This window comes from Buceros rhinoceros, unplaced genomic scaffold (assembly GCF_000710305.1).
Source record: "Buceros rhinoceros silvestris isolate BGI_N320 unplaced genomic scaffold, ASM71030v1 scaffold1648, whole genome shotgun sequence".
NCBI classification, from domain to species: domain Eukaryota; kingdom Metazoa; phylum Chordata; class Aves; order Bucerotiformes; family Bucerotidae; genus Buceros; species Buceros rhinoceros.
The window spans coordinates 1-20523 of NW_010426144.1; the positions used below are offsets into that span (position 1 = coordinate 1).

The following is a 20523-nucleotide window of genomic DNA, read 5'->3' on the forward strand; positions in this document are numbered from 1 at the left end:
GATAGCGTAATGTCTGCAGCATCATACGCCTGTCGCTATAGCAGCTCCTCCTTTTATCATATGCCAGACAGAATAACTGCCAGAGATGTGGGCAATCTGTCAGGAACACCCAGTTCTTGCCACTTGGTCAACACGTGTGTTTTAACGAATGTGCACGATATCTGCGATTCTCCTCCCAGAACGGTTTAAACCTTTTGTTAAATTCTAACTTCTGTGGGTCATTTTACTTTGGTTCACCATTTTTCTCAGTGTGCAACGTCAGTACAAAGCCTTCTGCTTGTCTGCATAAAACACTGGGACAAAAGACGTCTCCAGGAACCACAGTGAGGCCAGTCCCACGGAGGCAGAAGGCTTGTTGCTTTGTCAGTGCTTCGGAACTTTTATGAGAAAGGCTGCACAGATTTTGCTCCACTGCTTGACTGTCCGGGTCAGGCAGTAACTGCTGTAGCGAAGTCCAAAAGGGTGACCTGATCTTGCTTCTGAGTCAGTGCAATCTGCAAGTCCTGACATCACAAGTCCTCCCACTCCATGGCAGTTTTGCACAGCCAAAAAATTGCAGAATTTGGCCCTCTCTTATCCACTTAAGATTTATTTAGACTAATGTCATGTGACCAGGATTAGAAACAAAGTACTGCAGAATTTGGCCCTCTCCTATCCACTCAAGATTTATTTAGATTAATGTCATGTGACCAGGATTAGAAACAAAGTTCAGCCTCTTGTGAACAATCTTCCCAGTCATGTCATCATAAAAACATTCCTCTCTGGAACATCTGAAGTTTTGACGTACTCCAGGAAAACTGAAACCAAGAAGAGAGCTTCGTTCGGCCCACGCTGATCTTCGCACAGAGACTCCTGTGGTGTCTTTGGTACATCTTCCGTGGCCAACAGACCCAACAGCTATAACCTGCCCTACACAAGCGGGCCGAAGAAAGAGAGCTCTGTAGCAGGATTGGCCGTGTATAACCATGTTGTACTTTGTCCAGCAAAACGGTGAGACAGTTATTCTTCAGAGCTGAATGATCCAGCTACTGGAGCTATTTGCAAGGCCTGATTGTATTACACAGTATTACATTATTAATCTACTTATAACAGAGTCATTTAAATGGAATTTTTCTTTTCTGAGAGTTAGTCCCTATGTTTTATTGGCCTCTATAATTAAAAAAAAAAACAAAAAACCAAAACCAACAAACACCAAAACTGTAAACCAGCCTTTGTGTTCATTTCACTGCAGATTTTCTCAATAACTCAAGCCTATGCCACATCTCTAGATAAAAGCACTGGGAACAATGTAACGTGACAGTGGATGTAGTTTTCTAATGTGTCTACTGGTTTAATGGCTGATATTTGTTGCCTGAAAGCAAGAAGATGGAACAGTTTGAAGAAGCCACAAGTCAAACCATCTGCACCTAGACCCACTATTTCAGGAAATACAAAATAGAGAACAGATCCCAGGGAGTCAGATGCAATCAAAACTTCCAAGTTCATAATAAAGTGTTAAGTATCCCCCAACTATTTTATTGGTTAAACTTCATAATCGAAGGGGCTCACTTGCCATCAGTAGGGAATTCTCATTTCGCACTTACCACTTAAGTGAACAACAGATGCGGCTTCAGCTTTTCCGAGAGCGTTAGTTGCTCTGCAAGTGTATATTCCTGCATCTTCATGGGAAACATTCCTTAGAAATAAAGAGCCATTCAAAACCAAGAAAGAATTGGTTTGTAGAATGTCTTCCTTCTTAAACCATGTTACATTTGGTTGGGGAACACCTTTAAAATGCAAATAATTAAAGTATTTATTGTGAGAGATGAACCATAGGTTTTATATTGCTACCATAACATCCAAGAATCCTAAGGTACATCAAAGTAACATCATTACAGCAAAACAAGTACTTCTTCCACTCAACTTCTTAGTTGCGAGTCCTCTTAATAATTCAGCATCCTACTATGATTAAAGGTTAAGCATTGGAAGGCAAACTCACAGAACAGCTTTAAAAACTGCTATGAGTCCTAGAAAAGCAATACGTATATGTGTCTTGCTATTGAATGATGTGAGATTTAATCCCCATCAGGACCAACTGATGTAAAGATCTGCACAGCATCTTTTCATTCAACCTGCATCCCAGCATATATGAAGGAAGGACTGAATATTCAATTTAAAAATGAAGAAAAAAAATAAATGAAAAAAAAAGCATTGATTTATCGGTTAGATTAGAGAATACACGTGGCCATTTTCCGCTAACCAAGTTCCTGAAAACTTCAAGACACCGATGTCATATATACAACTTACAAGAATGCAGCATGAAGGAAAAGGAACAGAAAGAGCTCGTAGCACTAAACAAGGGGCTCAGTTGTTGAGCCATCTCATTTACCGTGTCATAAAAAGCCGAAGGTCTATCATCATTCCTACTGTAATGCTTGAACCCTGAGAAACGCAGCAGTCACAGATAACCTGTCATTCTAAATTTCAATCAGTGAATGACTTGGGACGTTTATTTTTAATTTATTTTCAATTAGATTATTTTCCCACTCTCTCTGTGGGGAGATCTCAACTGTTTTATTTTTCTCAAACATTTGGCTTTAAAAAGATACTTTGCAAGTTGGTAAATCAGACACTTCATTGCTTGTGCCCTGGTTGAGCTGCTGCGCAGAAGTGCTCTTCTAAAGCTGGATAACTCGCTGGGTAAGTTAACAGACGTGGCACACTGCCTGGCCGCAGAGGTGCACAAAGGCACAGGGCGCAAGACAAGCCAGAGCAGTCAAACTGCCCTTCACCTGAGCTCTTTTTTCACTAAATATATTGATCGGTGCTCACTGAAGACTACCAGAACAGGTCCTGCGGTAGAAGCTGACCCGAATGTGGGACATTTGGAAGTTCCAGCCATACTGAATGCTACTTCAGTCTCCCCTCTTCACAGGTCATTGTGCAGTATTACTTTACAGATGATGTCTTCATGATGTGGAATAGCCTTTAGGAACAACTTTAACATTTCAATCACAGGCTTAGCACTTCCAATACACACCTCAAGTTTTTCCTTTACTGTAATAGGAACCAGACACATTTTTTGGAACCTGCTATTTCACTGAAAGAAAAAGTTCGCCCCACCATTTTGTCTAGAAAGACAGCAGAGAGAAACACTCTTCAGCATAATCACAAATTTTATTCTAGACGCTTTAGCAGCTGTTCAGTGCTTTTAAATGTGTGAGATTGTGTTTTACTAAATAAAACTGCATAAAACAAAGTACAGATCTGTAGAGTGCACAAGGGTCCAAAATACCAGGCTGTTTTTCAAGTTTCCAGAAGCAGCTTTATGCCACTTCAAAAAATCCTTTTGGAACTAGGATAAGGTCTTGTTTTAAGGGTCGTCTTTTTTCCATTTCACCCCAGCTTTCTGGCTGAAGTGTATCATTCTCAGACGTATTTTTCCTTCATGGTGTACTTTCCACAGCCATTCAGGCGTATATACTTACTATACAGACGGGCTGAGGAGGTGTTGTGAGGATGCTGAGCTGTTTTAATCTAAGGCCTAAAGGTTTGCAGCCAGACTACCCCACTGGCACCAAAACTCTGCAGACCAATCAGAGCTAAAAATAAGCCAGATGCAGAACTGTTGAGATGGGACTGAAGTAAAAAGATTTACAGTCAAATTCCACAAAACAGAAAAACATAAAAATGTTTGGAAAGGTTCAAATTTAAGCTTTTAACCTAAGTGAGCATCTATCAAACTCCAGCCCAGTATCACCCCTTGATGCAGGGCTCCCTCTGCTCGCACCACAGCATTCAGAAATTTAGCTCATTTCTGGGATTTAACTTAAGTGAAATGTTTTTCTCTTTCAAACTTGGTTTGTATTCTAGAGCTTATCCCAGAAAAATTGCCATGTCTCTACTCTTCTGCCCAAGTCTCAGAGACATGCAGAGCCTTCTAAAACCTGGACTGAAGTTGAGTTTGCAGAAGAAACCTGCAAAACAGGTTTGCCTCTCATTTGAAGTTCAAAATGGGGTGCCTGTCACACTCCTCTTTCTCCACAGGGCTGTATACGTTGCTCTTTAGGGGAAGCAAACACACACACACAAATAAATCAGACCATTTCTGAAGTTAATAACGTGGACACACAAACAAAAAGTCTGTGCCTACGGAACAGAAGTGTGGACAGAGCCCTGTGGCGGTCCAGCAACCAGTCCAACTGAGACACAGTGAACCCATCCAAGCAATCGTAGGGGTGCTGCCACTTACAGATAAAGTGTGTGGGGGAGAGAATACATGAAAAAGAATCAGTTAAATACATAATGGAAAAAAACAACACTATTATGTATTATACGTGGTTATCACACACTGTCATTTTAAAACAGAGTTAATCTTATCTAGATACCTTCAAGGCGCATCCATAATTGTGAGCTGTTTGAGCTGAAAAAAATTAGTAGGGATAATCACAACAACTCTTGCGTTGTATTTTACCCAAAGCTACTGAGAAGTAAGATTTATTAATTTATTATTTATTAATCTGTGGTTAATAATTTTCGTGTGAACTGTACGCTGAATCCCTCTGAGCTGGCCTCTTCACAATCATTTTGAGGACCCTTCAACGTTTTTGGGTTTCATAGTTCCTTTTCTTTCCCCAACCTTTGCATTATGTGAAAACCAATTCACTGCCTGGAAGTAGTGAGAGCCTGGGTGATACTAGACTATGTGCTTAAGGACAACTGGTGTTTCCAATCGAGCTCCTTCCATGTCCTTTTCCATTGGTTTTGGTTAGATTGCCATTAAGAGTATTAAGGCAAATCCTCAAGGTGGATATCTTCCAGAGAAGAGTTGAGGGATCTATTGCAGCCTGGACTATAGCACAAAGAGAAGAGGGGGTAGGACTGCGCATGCTGCAGCCAGGACATAGCTGTATGCTAGAAAGCAGCGGCCTCTCACCCTGCCTTTCCGGGGAACCCACAACTGGCAAGCTACAAAGGTGATATAATGCTTTCAGAGTTGTGCATCCAGAAAGATGCACCAGAGAATTTGGCCAGAAAAAAGGTTTACTGTGCGGTGCTATCGCATCTGCTGATAGACACCCTATAAACGGATTAAAGAAACAAAGCAGAAGAAAAAGACATCACTTGTAGTCCAGTTCCTTTGCATTCTGCGGCAAAGCAGCGTGTACATTTCAAGCTCTTCCAGACAGCTTCAGTTTATCTGGATGTTCATATCACCAGTGAAAAATCCTTTTCTGCCGTAACTCCCATGAGAGACACTGAGTTCTTGTGTATACTGTCATTTCTGGAATTCCTATCAGGAGAGGCTCTTACTGTCGAAGGATACTAAACCCCGTATTTTTTATTTACCTTTAAAAAATGTCTGTGCTTAACGGTGCTTTGCACAAAACTCCCTCTCATAACACAGCACAACCCCAGCAGGCAGCTGCCATTTATATGTTTCAGGTGAAAAGGCTTCCATCATGCAGATTTTCAATACTTTTCCTTTAGAAACCAAACTCCATATTTACTCCTCCTGCGATAAGATTTTTTTCCTCCTTGCTGGTATGCGGCACTGCACAGCGAGTTAAGTCTACATCGCCTCCTGTGAGAAACCCAGCAAAATATAAAATTCCCAGGTTCCTTTTGCGACAAAACCCTAGCACTGTGAAAAGCACTGATTTTCCTTCACAGAAGCTGCAGGATAGAGTTCAACATACCAAGGTAATGCAACAAAGCCTCTTTTTTCTAGGCAAATATCTAAGGCCTAAAACCTGTGCTTTACCCTTCGGTATTCATGTAAATAAAACTCTAAAATTCAAGTCCTGTTTTCTTATCCAAGTAGAAACTAACCTGAGCAAAAGTAAGCCAAACAGAAGGTGTTGGTGTTTTCTTTTTCTTTCTTACAGGAGCTGAAATTATATTTAAATTTTGGAACGTATTTATGTTCCTTTTATTAGGACTTCATGGAGGAGTTCATCCTGTGCACAAGGTTGAATTTTACTGCAGATGCTTCTCTCCTTTACATAAAGGTAGATTTACTCAGGACTTTACATGGACAAAAGTAACATTCACACTGTCTTCAAGAGCTTTTTCCATTACAGAATTATAGTGAGAAGTCTTTACACAGATATTTTAAAGCTAATTACATGGAACCTGAAAAACATTTCCTCTTTATTACTATAATTTTCTGCCCTCTTTTCTTACTCAAGTTTCTACTGTTGTCACTTGTCCTTTCTCGGACAGTTTTAGAACACGTCTTTCCTCTCACCTTACTGTCCAAATCTAACACATTTACATAAGCTCCTTCTACAGAATGGCTGCCTTTCTGTATCTGTCAGAAGGCAACAAATCATTCTGGGAATTGCCTCCTAGGCCTCCTCTTCAGGAAAAAAAAAAAAGGTAAATCTTCCAGTTTGTAATCCTGGAAGGAAGTAATTCCCTATCTACATCCAAGAAGTTATTACTCTCACGCTGAAGAATTCCTGGTTTGATCCCCGGCCAGTAGAAAAAAGGGAAGAGGTAAGAGATGGCCTGTAGCCACCTTTGTTTTCTTCATACCCCACCTCCACGCAGATGCAGCTGAGGATGAGCCCAAAAGTGCCAAATGTTCAGAACCCCTGAGTGCAATTTTGATCCCAGTGATTCACGTGGGAGATCCATCACTGACATCAGCTAGCAGCAGAATCAATCCATCATACCCTGTGGCTGCAAGTCAGGAAAGCACTTAAGCTTAGGATTAAATCTGTCCCTATTAGGGAACGCAATTAAGCATGTGCTTAAAATCAAGTATGGCTGTAATTGTCCTTAATGAACAAAGACCCATTCCTGAACTCAGGCCTTCTTAGTCTTTGAAAAAAATCAGAATCTTACACTTACAATGGATCTAAATCCTCTGACGTTGGAAATTTCTACTAGAGACCTAAGTGGCTGTAAAACTTTAAAATTACTTTAATCTATTTTTCTGACCTCAAACACAGGTTATTTTCCACTAGCACTGAAGCAGCTCTAAAATACTCGACGTTCCACAAAAAAAGTCATTTTCCACTGTGAGTGGCCCTGGGACAGAAAATGTTGTGGAAGAAAACTCCATCTCCGGATGGGACTACAAAACACATGTTTAAAAAAAAGAAAAAAAAAAAGAAAAGAAATTCACACTGTAGGGTGCCCTTAAAATATTCAGTGTTCAAAACCAAATTTCCTCCAACCTTGAAAGCCCTATGAAATATTACACACCATAAAAATCTTGGCCTACTAGTTGCTCTAAAACATTGGATGTGCTCTCAGAATCCCCCCCCAGCTATGTAGAATCTCATAAAGTGTTCTGTATTTCCCGTTCAAGAGCGAGGCAGAACGGTGCGGGGACAAATCACATTTTGCTGCTCGTCACTAAAAGCTACCTAACTTTAGAGGGTAAGTTTGCATGTCATATTTCAGAGGAGAGGACTCTGGGTCAGTAACGCACACAATGAATGTCATCTAATTCTTACTTATTCTGCGCTCACTAACACCTACAGCGGATTTCGCGTAACTTACAATGCAATTTCTTTGATTGATACATCTTCGTATTTCCTCCCGCAGAAGTCATGAACCACCTTTATATTCATCTGAATTATGCTTGACTAGTCAACTTCTAGCAAACTCTAAAAAGCCTAAATCTTGCTGCTACTGAAATTACCTGTATGAATCTTGCCAAATTCCCCGGGAATAACAGTCTTGGACAGAGAGCCAGCGTGAGACGTTTTGGCACTTGGTGTGATCGTCCAGCCTGCCCTCTGATACTGCCCCGTTCTCTCGCAGTCTTTCAAAGCTATTGCCTCTGCCTCTTCCTACCAGCCGGGCAACAGTCCCTCTTCCTAGGTGGTAGCAACATCTGGCAGGCTTTAGATGTATTACTGACATCTGGTGACCTCCTTGGAGGGTTCCTGAAGCAGGACCCTTCCCATTCCACTTCTGCTACAGCTGTCAGTCCTGTTTAGTTCTCTGGCTATCGGCTCAAAGAACTTGATCTTTTTTCCAGCTGCAGAAGTTTAAGGCTGATATTTTCCAAAATCAGGCATTTAAAATAAGTCAACTGCATTTAGGTAACGATATTTAGGCAATTAAATAAGAGGATACGAGTTAAGTATGAACTCAGTAATGACTGCTAGACTGAATTCTGTAGCTGACCCCCAACAAAGGCAGGAACAGGCTGCCCAGAGACATTGTGGAGTCTCCTTCTCTGGAAGTACCCAAAACCTGCCTGGGCATGATCCTGTCCAACCTGCTCTAGGTGAACCTGCTTTTCCTGAGGGGTTGGGCTAGGTGACCTCCGGAGGTCTCTTCCAGGCCCTAGCATTCTGTTGATTCTGCTGGTGTGCATGAGGGCAATTCGACAGTTCAGCCCTGTTACCAGAGACTTTCTCTCAATTGATTAGTCACTGTACTTTCACTTTACTGAATAGTCGTGCTATATCACCAAGGATCCAGACATTTAGGGTCATGAAGTAGATACACACTCAGGGACCTGGAAAATACAATTTTATCAGAATTTAAAGAACCACACCACACAGGAATTCCCATTCTTAGTCAGACCTGAAGTCCACTTAACTCAGCACTTTGTGTCCAGTGATGGGCACCTGGGCATGGGTGGGCAAGGAGTGCTAAAATCATGGCATTTATTGAATGACTCTTCTCCAATATATTTACCTCGCTTCCAGATCCAGAAGTAGCACTTAGACCATCATGCTTTTTTCCTCCAGTATTGCTCTTCTGTCTACCTTTTCTAGCACTACTATATCCTTTCTGAGATGAGATTAGCAAGTTGAGAACAAGCTTCACCACAGCTTTAAGCAATGGCCAATTTTTATTTTCCATTCTTTTGTCCATTCCTCTGCCATTAGTTTTGACTTGCCTTTATGGACCCCACCCAGGGAACACGCTGGTGTTCCCACAGAACTAACCAGCATGGCTCCACAATCTTTCTGAGTGGTGGTCATTCAGGTACAGCCATGGGTACCTGTCTATACTTAAGATCATTTGTTCTATATGTACATTTATTCTGTAAATATCAATTCTGAACGTTCTTTGCTCTCATTTGTGTGATCCTGCTATAACTCATTGCAGAGAGTTTTACATCTGATTAGCCTTTATACATCTTTAGTCAACTAACGGTTCACATTGTTTTTCAAAACTTTCATAAAAACACTGAACATCACAAATCCCGGAGTGGAGTCCTGGGGCACCCTATTGGTAACCTCTCTCCACTATAAAATTTGACCACTTTTTCCTTCCAATCATTTAATCAGCTACTAACTAACAAGCTAACCTCATCTTTTACACTATGCGAATTTGTTATACTCTGCCTCGGGAATTTCTTGACAGCTTTTTGCAAATTGCAGAAGGAAGTATCCAGGGAATACCCACGTGCTTGCTGAGCATTCCAAGAACTCTAATAGATTTCTGAAAGTTTACCTTCCTTCTAACACAATCCATCTTAACCCTTCCTGAATTAGGAATTTGAAGGAAACCCCTACTCCAATAGGGAAAGCTGGGAGAGAAAGGGAGAAAAAAAGAAGAAAAAAAAAAAGAAAATGCTGTAAACTGTTCCAATTTATGCACACGCACACACCCCCCAAACTCTGTGGGTGTTATCTACATTAGCAAGTAGTGGAGGGCATCAGGCATGTGCTTTTAAGGAGACATAGTTGGTACCGAGGACCCAAAACAAACATATGTGTGTTTGGTGAGGATTGCTTTGGACTGCTTGGTGAATCTTGCCTGGACCCTTGGATTTACTGCCCACAAGTATTTGGAAAGGGATAGGTACAGTCCGCAGGCATGCCCTTCAGTTTAGTCCTATCCAAAGGGATTCAGGTTTGGGGTTCCCAGACTGTTGCAAGACATAGCAAAGCACAAACGAGCTTTAGAGGTACCTCTTTCAATCCAAACAAAAACTCTAATGTGGCTGCACTTACAGTGAAAAGAAGCATAAGAGCAAAAGGTTTTCAGTTTCTATACTAATTATAAGTGGTGTAATTTATTCCTCCTAGAATAAACCCTTGAAATCCATTACTAGTATCTTTGAGAAGAACACACAAAAAATCTAAAAAAACTTAGGAGCCAGAATCCTATGTATTAAACTGCTGTTTTTCTTCACTGAGGTGTCTTCTGAGGGGTTAAGCAGAGAAGACAAAGAGCAGCATCAAAGTTACGTTTGGAATAGAGCAGGTAAATGAACAGACAGAAAATCAGATTCTTGATCTGGACCTGTTTCAATTTCCAATACTGACAGCAAGTGGCTGGGCCATCTTTGTGAAACGTACATGCAAAAAGATGACCCCGATTCGACACGTTTTGTGTATTTCTCATGTATTTGTCATCAATACGCTATCCTCAGCCAGCCTAAATATATTCACAGGAAAGTTGAACTGGGATGAAGATGGAGCTGCTACTTTGAAAAGCCTCTGTGCCAAGGTATTTCGAGATGCCATGTAATGTACACAGTACATATGTACAAACCCCCGCAGTTCAGTGCCTCTCCCTTCTCCTCTCTCACCAGCGGGTGGCAGACGACGCACATTTTCTACAGCCAATTTTTTTCCCCCTTTTTACTTCAACTTAAGAACTTCCAAGGTTTCACAATAAATGGAGTCTGACAGTTTTAGTTTATTTTAGTAATAATCACAAGGCGATCTTTTCTGCAAATATAATAAATGTTATCCAAGAGCAATTTGGAGCAATCAGTATTGATATTTATACCATGTGTGTAGATTGAAAAACTCTTGGCTGTAAGGATGGAATATGAGTCTTTCCAGAATATTATGAATATCTTCTAACATAGACTTGTGTGGGAGCTATAAAAGTGAGTTTATTGTAATTAGTGGAAAAAAAGTTTTGTTATAAATTAAAAAGAGAAAAGAAATTGATACTGTTAGCTCCAGCAGCTTAGCTAACCTTTCTTCATCTATTCTTTGATATTCTCCTGTTTATCAGGATATCTTGCTCTTTAGCACTTCAAAGTTTTCTTCAATCTGAGTATGATTTTTGGAGCATGCAAGAAAGACTTTCAAAGGACAAAAAGAACCAAATCAGTAACAAAGAAGAAAAAGCCTGTAGTCAGCTGGCTAATGCTGCATGGGATAATAAACTTCACATCCTTTCCATTAAAACCATCAAATAAGGGCTGTCCTGGGTAACCTGCCCAATGAACCCAGAGCCCTTAAAGTGGAATATACGTGGTTCTCTTCAGGCCTTGAATAATTTAAGGCTGTTTTGAACAGCCATTAGCCAGCCAGGAGAGTAAGTTGGTAGGTGTATCTCTCCCTACAACATCACCTCCTCTCCACCTTTCACAACTGTCTTTACCAGATTGTTGGGTAGGCTGCTCCTACCTCCAGCTGAAGTTCTGCTCCATGGCATGACACTGTCTCATTTAGGAGACATTAATTTACCATTTTGCATATGTGCAGAGTTTGTATGCGTGTTTTGGAAAGAAAATTCCTGAGTAGACCTTACACTCCTAGACAAAAAAAAACGTGGAACTCAATATGTAGATTCATTCACAGAGAAAACTACAGTTAGAATAACTCTAAAGAAGCATTATAGGTTTTTCAGACGACAGAAAAAAAAAAACCACCCTCAGAAACCATTGCAGCCAAAAAATTTTAAAGTAATTTAAGAATTCTGTGAGTGGCATAGCACGAATGCTCTTCACACACAGAGAGACACCTTATTCATTGGATGGTTCTGCAAATGGAGAACTATTTTGTGGGCTAGCAAGGGTCCAAGAGATCAGATGTGCCTGCTTGACAGCACAAAGAAATCTGCATCAGAAACGTCTGTGCAGAAGGATGCTGAACTAGTATGTAGCAGAACACAAAGAACACACCAAATCTAATCTAGTAATAGACCATTCAGGACAGGCAGAGAAGTTGTCAGCCACGAAGAAAACCATCCTTCTTTCTGAGCATTCAGGAGAAAGGGCAGTGAGGAAAAGGTGCTCCAGATCTAGCCAAGGTCTTCCTGACGTTTACAGAAGGGCTCTCTCTAATAATTACTTTGACAGTTCATTCTAAGATGATCCTCAGCTGATAGACAATCACACTCAAACGCTATCCAATGGCATTTTTACTCTAGATATTAGCTGTAAAGATTTGCAGTGGGCTGTTACTCCAAGAATGCAGGAAATTATTACAGTCAATCAACACATCTGATGAGGAGTGAAGGACTCTTCCAGACTCACATTGCCTGTTTGTAGGAGCAGAATGCTTAGAGTGCACAGAAATAGTATTTTTCCCAATCTGATAATTCACATGCTGTTTTATCAGCATTCACAACCAAGTTCTCATCCTGATACACTGCAAATGGACATATTTTTGGGTCCCACCCAAAAGACAAACATTAGCATAAAGTGCTATGAAGTTCAATCTTCTGAAGTCAGTGGCGTATTACTTTTCATTAAAGAAAGGAGATCAGAAAAACTGCTTACATCATTGCATAGTTTTTCTGCTTCTAGGCTTAGTGACATTAAGACACGCTAGCTCTATTTTATTCACAAACAGTAATACTTACTTCCTTGGCAATGACAGGAAATAAAGCAATTAGATAAATCATTTTTTAAGTCAACACTGGTGTCTTAGCATAACTAAAGTTTGGCTCACGAATATACACACTTCTAAAGCATTTGGGAATCTACTGTCCCATGTGAAAATATTAACTTATATTTAAATCGCTAACTGCTTACCCATCCTAACAATATTAACGGTGTGACATTAACTCTCCGCTGAATTTGAGATGTGGGTCAGTTATTCACAGAGTTGCCAAACTATAGCTGGAAAATATTACTTCATCAAAGAACTAGCCTTGGTGCAACAGCGAATAGCTGGGCCACATGCCCTAATACACGTCAGCCTGGCGCCGCTATTGTACGCAGAACTATGTGCGGGTATTTCTCACTACTCTGGTTCAGCATCAACACACCTTCTGACATGCACCCCCCAGCAACACGAATGTGAGCGGTGCGCTGGCTGCTCTGAAGTCTCTCTTCACACTCAGTTGCAACATTCGTTGCTATTAGCACTTCCACACATCACCGTCGACAAGGCACAAGAGGCTGACCTTAGCTCATGAAATATTTGACAGAATATTGCTGCTGCAACTTAAATCTTACCAGTTAGATTTAGCAGATAGTACTGGTAAGGTTAAAAAGAAAATATCTACCTTTCCAACAAAGGACTAGAAAACAAAATGAAGCCGTGAACTGCATAATGCATATAATTTCTGATTAACATTTATGTTGAGGTAGAAAATATCTATATGCTGTCCTGCTTCGGCACTTTTCTTTGTTTCCTCACTGCAGCTGCAGACTGATGGCTCTAAAAGGTAAGTTTACTTCACTCTCACATTTAAAGTTGTATTAAGCTATGGCTGGAGATTTCATTTTTGGTTTTAACAGCAGTCTAGACATATGTGCTTCTCGAATAGGGATAAGGAAAGTTCTCTGATGAGCAAGTCAGCTGTACACTCCTGCTATTGCAGCAAGATAGTCATTCGCTCTGGTGGGCTTTAAGCTCCGTAGTGGAGCCTCAGACCACTTCATGGAAAGAAAAGTACTCTTAAAGGAAAGTCTGTTTGAACACATGCGCGTGTGTGTAAATTAAAGTGGCAGTCAGAAAAGAAATAGGACTGGTGTGGGTGACATGCCTAATAAAAAATGACTAACGATCAATGATTTTCTGCCTTCCCCAGTAATTTCATTCAAGATGTAAGGTAAACTTCTGATTCCAACATCACAAGGAACTTCAGTGCAGTTCTTGCTTACCTTTCACTGGACATGCAACCGTAATATTTGCTCCAATTCTTGCCCCAACTGTACCTCCAACAACTGCTGAGAGACTGCTGGCTTCCAGATTTGTAACGTTCAACACAGAGGACAAGATGACAGGAATCTCTTTGAAATTAAAGGGATAATCAGTTTTAAAGGCTTTATTTGATTTTTAAATATAGATCCAGTATTTAAATTCCTCATGTTTGGAACAGAACTCAGTCTGCAAGACAGCAGCCAGAAAATACAGGTGGGATATATACAAGCAGACTGAGTTCGCACCTGCTGTGGTTTTAGAGCAACAGGACCATCTTATTGCTACCTATTAAATCAGGCAGAATTTCACGGATTGTCAACAAAATAAACCATTTCACGTAGGAGTGGGGATGGAATGCTTATATATTAAAAAAAAAAAGTCCAATTCCGTGGGTGCTACAGTCCTACCTGCACGCAATAGCAGTGATGTTTCTGTATCAAAGCCAAAGTCATTAACAACCAGGCATCCATATGTACCAAGTTCCTTCTGAGTAGGATTCTGAATCCGCACTTTTCCAATGGTGTCCAGGATTACCCTGCAGAATATTCAAGGAAAGACAAGGGTTACTACCCTGGGACAAACCCACCTCAATCTTCTTGCAAGAGTTACAGGTATAGCAGCAAAGTATCTTTTTAGGAGTTTACTATTCTAGAGCCGTGCATGCAGCAACAGTTCTGCCTCCTCTTTGATGACAAAAGGGATGCACTAAAGGATACACGCATGGAAGGTTCTTCAGATATCCGTCTTCTACAAAGCTGTGTCCTAGCTGCAGCCCTCTGGAGGACAGCAAGTTTGCTACTACAAACCAGAATCTCTCGGGAACAGGAGCACGAATAAATCAGACTACCACAATTAAAAGTATTACACTTGGCAAGAAATCCATTTTCCAGAGCAAGCTTGGTTTCAGCAGGCCTGGGGAATTCACAAATGTATAGTCTAAATCTGACTTCCAAATTACTGCAGAGTTTTGGGTTGGGTTTTTGTTTGGTTTTGTTCAGGTTTCTTTTTTTTTTTTTAATATTATCTTCATTAAAGGTAAAGACTTCCACCAAAAACCCACAGGTGTCTTGAATACCTTGCCTGCCCTCTGAGGGGCAAGATATGAGAGAGCGTCACAGGCTGGGGAAGAGGCTGAAAATATCAGCCTGGACTTTTCCCCCTTGTTACCATTCTTGGAAGGAAGTTACAGCATGAGTTACATCACACACCCATCACATCCAAAAAATTGTAGCTCTGGCATTCTCCAGCGCTGAGTACACTCACAAAAGAGATACACAAAGACATTAAAAATACTCGGTTCTCAACAAAGCAACCTCACGCGTGGCTCAAGTATGGCCTTCTTTTATAAACCAACCGACAAACAGCCCATTTGCCTGCTCACGCTCTTTTTCAGAAGTAATGCTATTAATGTCACTAGCTTCAGATGACACACATGTGTGGATCTGTGCATGAGAAGACTTACTCTGGAAAAAGTGTGAAAGAAACCTACTTTGACAACACATCCCTTAAGCGCAAGAACATCAATCTGGGCGAAAACAAAGGTGATCAATAAAAGTAGACATTAGGAATCAAACAGATACTCCTGAATAAACAAAATACCATCATGTCCAAAAAATTAGAGCACCACTTGCAACAAATTATGCACATTTGACAAAATAAACGTAACCGGTGGGAGCTACATGGTTCCAAAAACATTTGCACTTTTAAGAACGGCTTAGCTTTGGTGTCTTTGCTTTAATTGAGAGCCCCGCAGAAGTGCATTTTTCTTGGCAGTGCAGTTAATCAGTTAAGTATGTTGAGAAATATCCAAAAGCACCTTTATCATTTCGGAATTTTTTTTTTTTCACTACTCAAGAGCTAGCTATAATTCCAAGAGGCTCACACACAAAGCTATGTTAAGATTATCAGGTAAGCTTTCTGATTTATCAGCAATTAAGGAAAAGTATTTGCTCAGTCTTGAGCAAATATCTGACTGTAACACACACTTGCTGTACTCATTCTTCAGGCACAGTCCTCAAATGTGATGGTAATACAGGTCCTTCATTATTTTGTATTCCACTGTCCTCAACAGACATATTTTTAAATTCAAAAGTATTGAAAAAAATCCATAAAAGCTCATTCTTTCTTTTTAATTTGAAGTTACGCAGCTACAGTTCTACCTAAAAAATTACTGCGCTGAGGATGGTGAGGGTACCAGTGATATTCACCCTCCCTAAAATGAGCAAGAACTAAGACTTGTTTTCCTCTATATCATGGCAGAATTTTTTTAATGTCGTCTTCTGTAAGCGGTATCTGGACAAATCCAAAGGGCTTCTTAATTTGAGGATAAATCTGCTCATTTTCTGATGCAGCCGAAATGACTAAGGCAGATGGCAAAATACAGCCAGGGCATCCAAAACGCTTCACCTAGTAAAAAAAGTCAACCCTCCCATGTAACATCGGGGAAATGGCTGTACTCTTGGATGTTAGTAAAGGCAAACAACATAACTGACACATGAAAAAAAAATTTCTCGAAGAGGCGGACGGCACAGTAGTCGTGCTTATCTCATTTTTACAACAGTATGTTTCCATATTGCACAGCAGGGTGGATTTTTACAGTTGATAGTATCACAATAAGCCATGCAAAAATAAAAGAGAAGATATTTACTTACTTCTCAGAGGCTTTTAAAGTCTTGCCGTCTTTTGTCCAAGTATATTTCACTTCACTAATACCAGCTGTTTCACACAGTAGATTGACAACGTGAGTATTCTTGGTCAGAAAAATTGTATTTCCAATTCGTACTGTTACTGTTTTGTTGAAGGAAACTTGAGGAATTTCCTTTTGCCTCATAATAACTGGAACCTTCTGGTCAAACATTAACTTATCAACAGTTTTTGTGCTGAAATGTTCAGATTCATTTGGTGATTTGCCCGTGAGTTTTGAGACACGTTTCTCATCCTGGGCCCCCTTCCATTTTTCAGTAGTTGATTGTGGAGGACTAGATAATTCAGCAACTAACTGATAAATGAGCTGGGATGCCAAGTCATCGTTGACTTCTCCAGTTTCAATAAGCTGACTCATGTTTCTTATCAGTTCTTCAAACTGCGCAGTGTCCATGCTGTAGGCGCCTTGGAGAACTGCTGCCTCCAGTCGCTTATTCTTGAATTCATGGGAGCTGAAGTCTTCTGCTGAATTACTCCCAAAGGTTTCGAGATTTCGCAGAAATGGCTGATCGTTTATTTGCCTGTCACCCAGATAGAGCTCATTCTTCTTACTCCATATTTGCCACATTTTGCTCATTTTATGCCATTTGGCCTCAAAGCTGTTGGCCTCATTGTGATCGGTGTTACTGGTCTCACTGGCATGTTTTCTAAGGTTTGGTGGTTCTATCAATCTATTGTCAGTACCAATGAGTTTGAGCACAAATGTTTCATGCACAGAGCCTGCAATGCACCGGTACACACCGATATCAGTGGCTTCAAGACTATGTATTTTCAATGAGCCTGACTTAGTGATGCCAAGTCTTTTAGAGTTTTGTAGGTGTTGCCCATCTTTCTCCCACCGGATAAGCGATTTCTGGAACCTTCGTACAGGGCACTTAATTACAACAGATGTTTTTGGAAGTAGGTAGGCTCGGCTTCCTATAGTAAAATTAATGCGCTTCTCTTGTCTTGTCTGAATGTAGACTCGGTGGATACTGACAATCTGAGGTCCATGAGCAGAATACTTTCCTGGAAGCTTTGGTTTAATCTCTGAAAGAAAACAAAATGTTGAAAAGTTATCTAATCATTGGCACTCAGGCTTAGAAAATCTGCTTTTCGCAGAATGCTTGACAGAGCTTTTCCTGACCATTTGAATTGGATTGCAACATGCTGAGCTTTTATCTGAGTCACAAAAATGCAAAATTATGAACAACATGAAACCGTAACAGTCCCCTGCTCCAGCCAGGAATTCTACTGCTTCTTCCCCAATCCTCCTAACAATAAGATGATACAGGCACTACATACTGATGTGAAGGACATAGATGGTGCAGAAATATATAAATGTATACATTCATGTAGTATATACACATATAATTTATGCTATGTATATATAATCCTATTATGGTCATATTTCCGATATAATTCCTATTGCTGCCTTTGAAAGGATAGACATGATGGGAATGGAAAAAGTAAAAAAAAATTTGAACACATTATCACCTTCTCCACATTTAAGCACTGTCAAGTGTAGAATGACCTAACTAAAACAAAACCTATCAAAAAATAAGGCTCCCTTTGACTGTTAAATTGTTGGCTGGCTGTGCTGGATGTTAATTGAGTCAAGCCAAACTGATAGCGACACAGGAGGTGAAAACAGTCAGTGGAGACACAGTACATGCAACAAGCAAAGCCACCCCGTAATCATTGGCTGAGGGTAATTTCTTTGGGTTGAGAGGTGAGTTGCTCACAGTGTTGTGCCAAGAAACTAGGGAGGGAAGTGAGGAAAGAGAGAGGTCAGTCAAAATTCCGAGAGGCTGAATATAGCGAGCAGACAAATGGATAAAAGCAGACAGTAACACCACGAAGCTTCGTGCAGACTGGGTATGGAGACACGAGGTATTATGAAGCTCCTCCTGTGTTGTACCGCAGGCACTTGGATCCTGAAAGGTTTCTAGGGAGCTGCCTGATTGAATGCCACCACAGGCCGCAGCGGTGGATAGGCACACTGGAGACAGGACGAGAATGACTGCAATGTTTCAGATACCACCGTGCTGACTCACTGCTGGCAGCTCCTGTGCCCCACTTTGACTGGTAGAACTAATCTTACTATGAAAATGCTGGGTAGGTGAGAAACAAAGAGCTTTAGGAGGCATGGAGCAAGGGCACGCCTCCCTGGGTCCCTTCCATGCAAGATGAAATTGGCCAGCTGGGAAGAGTCGGGAAACGCTCTGTGTTGGTGCTAGAAAACAATCCAGTTGTGTTTGGTGACCCAGCCTTCCGGTATGCGACAGAGAAAAACTCAGAGCCTGCAGAATGAGCCAGGAAACGGACACGCAGATCGAAATGCTCCTCAGCATGCCCACATCTGAGATCGTGACTACTATTTGGCTTGGTGGGTACACAAATAAAATGACAACTGCACTGATGGCACACAAATGATACTTGGAAAACTGCGTGCTGCTTCCAGACATATGCTTCAAATAGGCTGTGAAGAAATAGGTGAAAAGCTAAATGCTTCAAGCATTCAATAAGTGTGTACACTAGATGAACTGCACCCTGGAGTGCATTCTTATGCTTATAAAACAAAATGGTTATTTTCAATGTTTTGGGTAATAAGTTCAGACCTGTGGGGATATCATGGTTTCATAATTACACAGCTTTTAAATCAGTGTTCATTATTCAGATACACGGTTCCCTCAACCATTTCACGCGGTACAAATAAATTGTTTTAGGCACTCAGTTTACTAAAATTATTAAAGTAACGTCCTGTTTTTAATAAGTTATTGGGCTCAAAATATTTATTTTTGGGGAAGCGTTCCAATATTAAATACCCCATTTCCAAAATCCAACTTGCAGACACAGTGAGTGTAACTTTAAACACACAAATTAAAATATTTTAGGCTGCGGTCTGTTTACACTAGTCATTTCAACATGGAATTAAACCCAGTGCGTACTTATAAATATGTTAACAAGTCTCATCCATGTCACTTTTTAAAAAAAGAAAGACCACTAACTCTCATTAGCAGTTCAACACTGAAGGGTGTGTATGTTTTTACTGGTGACTGGTGAGCAAGGCTAGGAGTGAAACAAAGTTCAGGGTTATGATGGCAGGCCATGTAACTATGTAAGGTCACGTGAGTGAGGCCACGTTAAGGACACATTTTCTAGATCCTTAGTAGCATCCAATCAGTAGCTGCTGAGTAACAGTCTGTTTGGGAAGGGGTTTGGGTTTTTTTTCCTACAAGGCACATCTTGCTTAAGGATTCGATCGTACTGGAGCCACTGGACCTCATTATCACCTGGTTCAAATCCATCTGCATCTATGACCTCTAATGGTCTTCTACAGCTTTAGCTCAAGGCTAGACTGCTGTTACTTCCTATTTCTCAGAACCCAGAGTCAGGAAGGCTTCCAACTTACTAGGGCTTAATAAACAGAAAAAAGCCACAATTAACAGTCTCAGGACAAAAGATTAAGTCTAAAATCTGAGCATGGCCATGAGACAGTAAAACAGGAGGTGTTCATCCGAGCCATGGAAGCATAATCTTGAGGAGGTGCATTCAAAAACACCGCTCTGAAGGCAAAACCCCTGAGAGCACATATACCATGAAGCACCCCACTCTTCACTGAGCCTGCGTCGCTTTTTAGCCATCTGCCTGCCCTAGGGCCACGCTAGGATCCTGCCATCTATTCACTCCCCCTTCAAGGCAGCCTGAGCCCTGGCTGCAGCAGGAGGAGATGACTGTGAATCCAACGCCTGCTGCTGCCACTACTCTGGCTCCTTCTGCAAAACCCAAACTGGAACTGTGGGTACAGACACATCTCGCAGCCTCCCCTGCCCTCCCGATGCATAGCTGAGAAACTGCCAGGCAGATCTAAGCTGCAAGGGCTCCCTTGCTGCACACGGTTGAGGAGATGAAGGGAGAGGACAGCAATTCTCTTTTCTGTCTGTGATCTGCACCCATTCAGGGCAATCGCATTCCCTCTGCAGGCCACCGTCCGGCTTTCCTGGCGCTGTGGTGGAAGCTGACAATGTAACGTGAACAT

At 41.1% G+C, this 20523-nt stretch overlaps 1 protein-coding gene across 1 annotated transcript in view; it reads right to left on the bottom strand.

Moving 5' to 3' along the window:
- Positions 1–1583: 1583 nt before the first annotated feature.
- The window catches only part of ADAMTSL3 (ADAMTS-like 3), a gene marked incomplete at its 3' end in the record, with an annotated part of 167066 nt that continues 148126 nt past the window's right edge, over positions 1584–20523 (bottom strand). Inside the window, exons 20-23 of the mRNA XM_010141355.1 lie at positions 16451–17531; positions 14207–14334; positions 13760–13888; positions 1584–1766 (exon numbers count right to left, since the gene is read on the bottom strand). Coding sequence (XP_010139657.1) covers positions 1584–1766; positions 13760–13888; positions 14207–14334; positions 16451–17531 — 1521 coding nt within the window. The remainder of the gene's footprint in view (positions 1767–13759; positions 13889–14206; positions 14335–16450; positions 17532–20523) is intronic.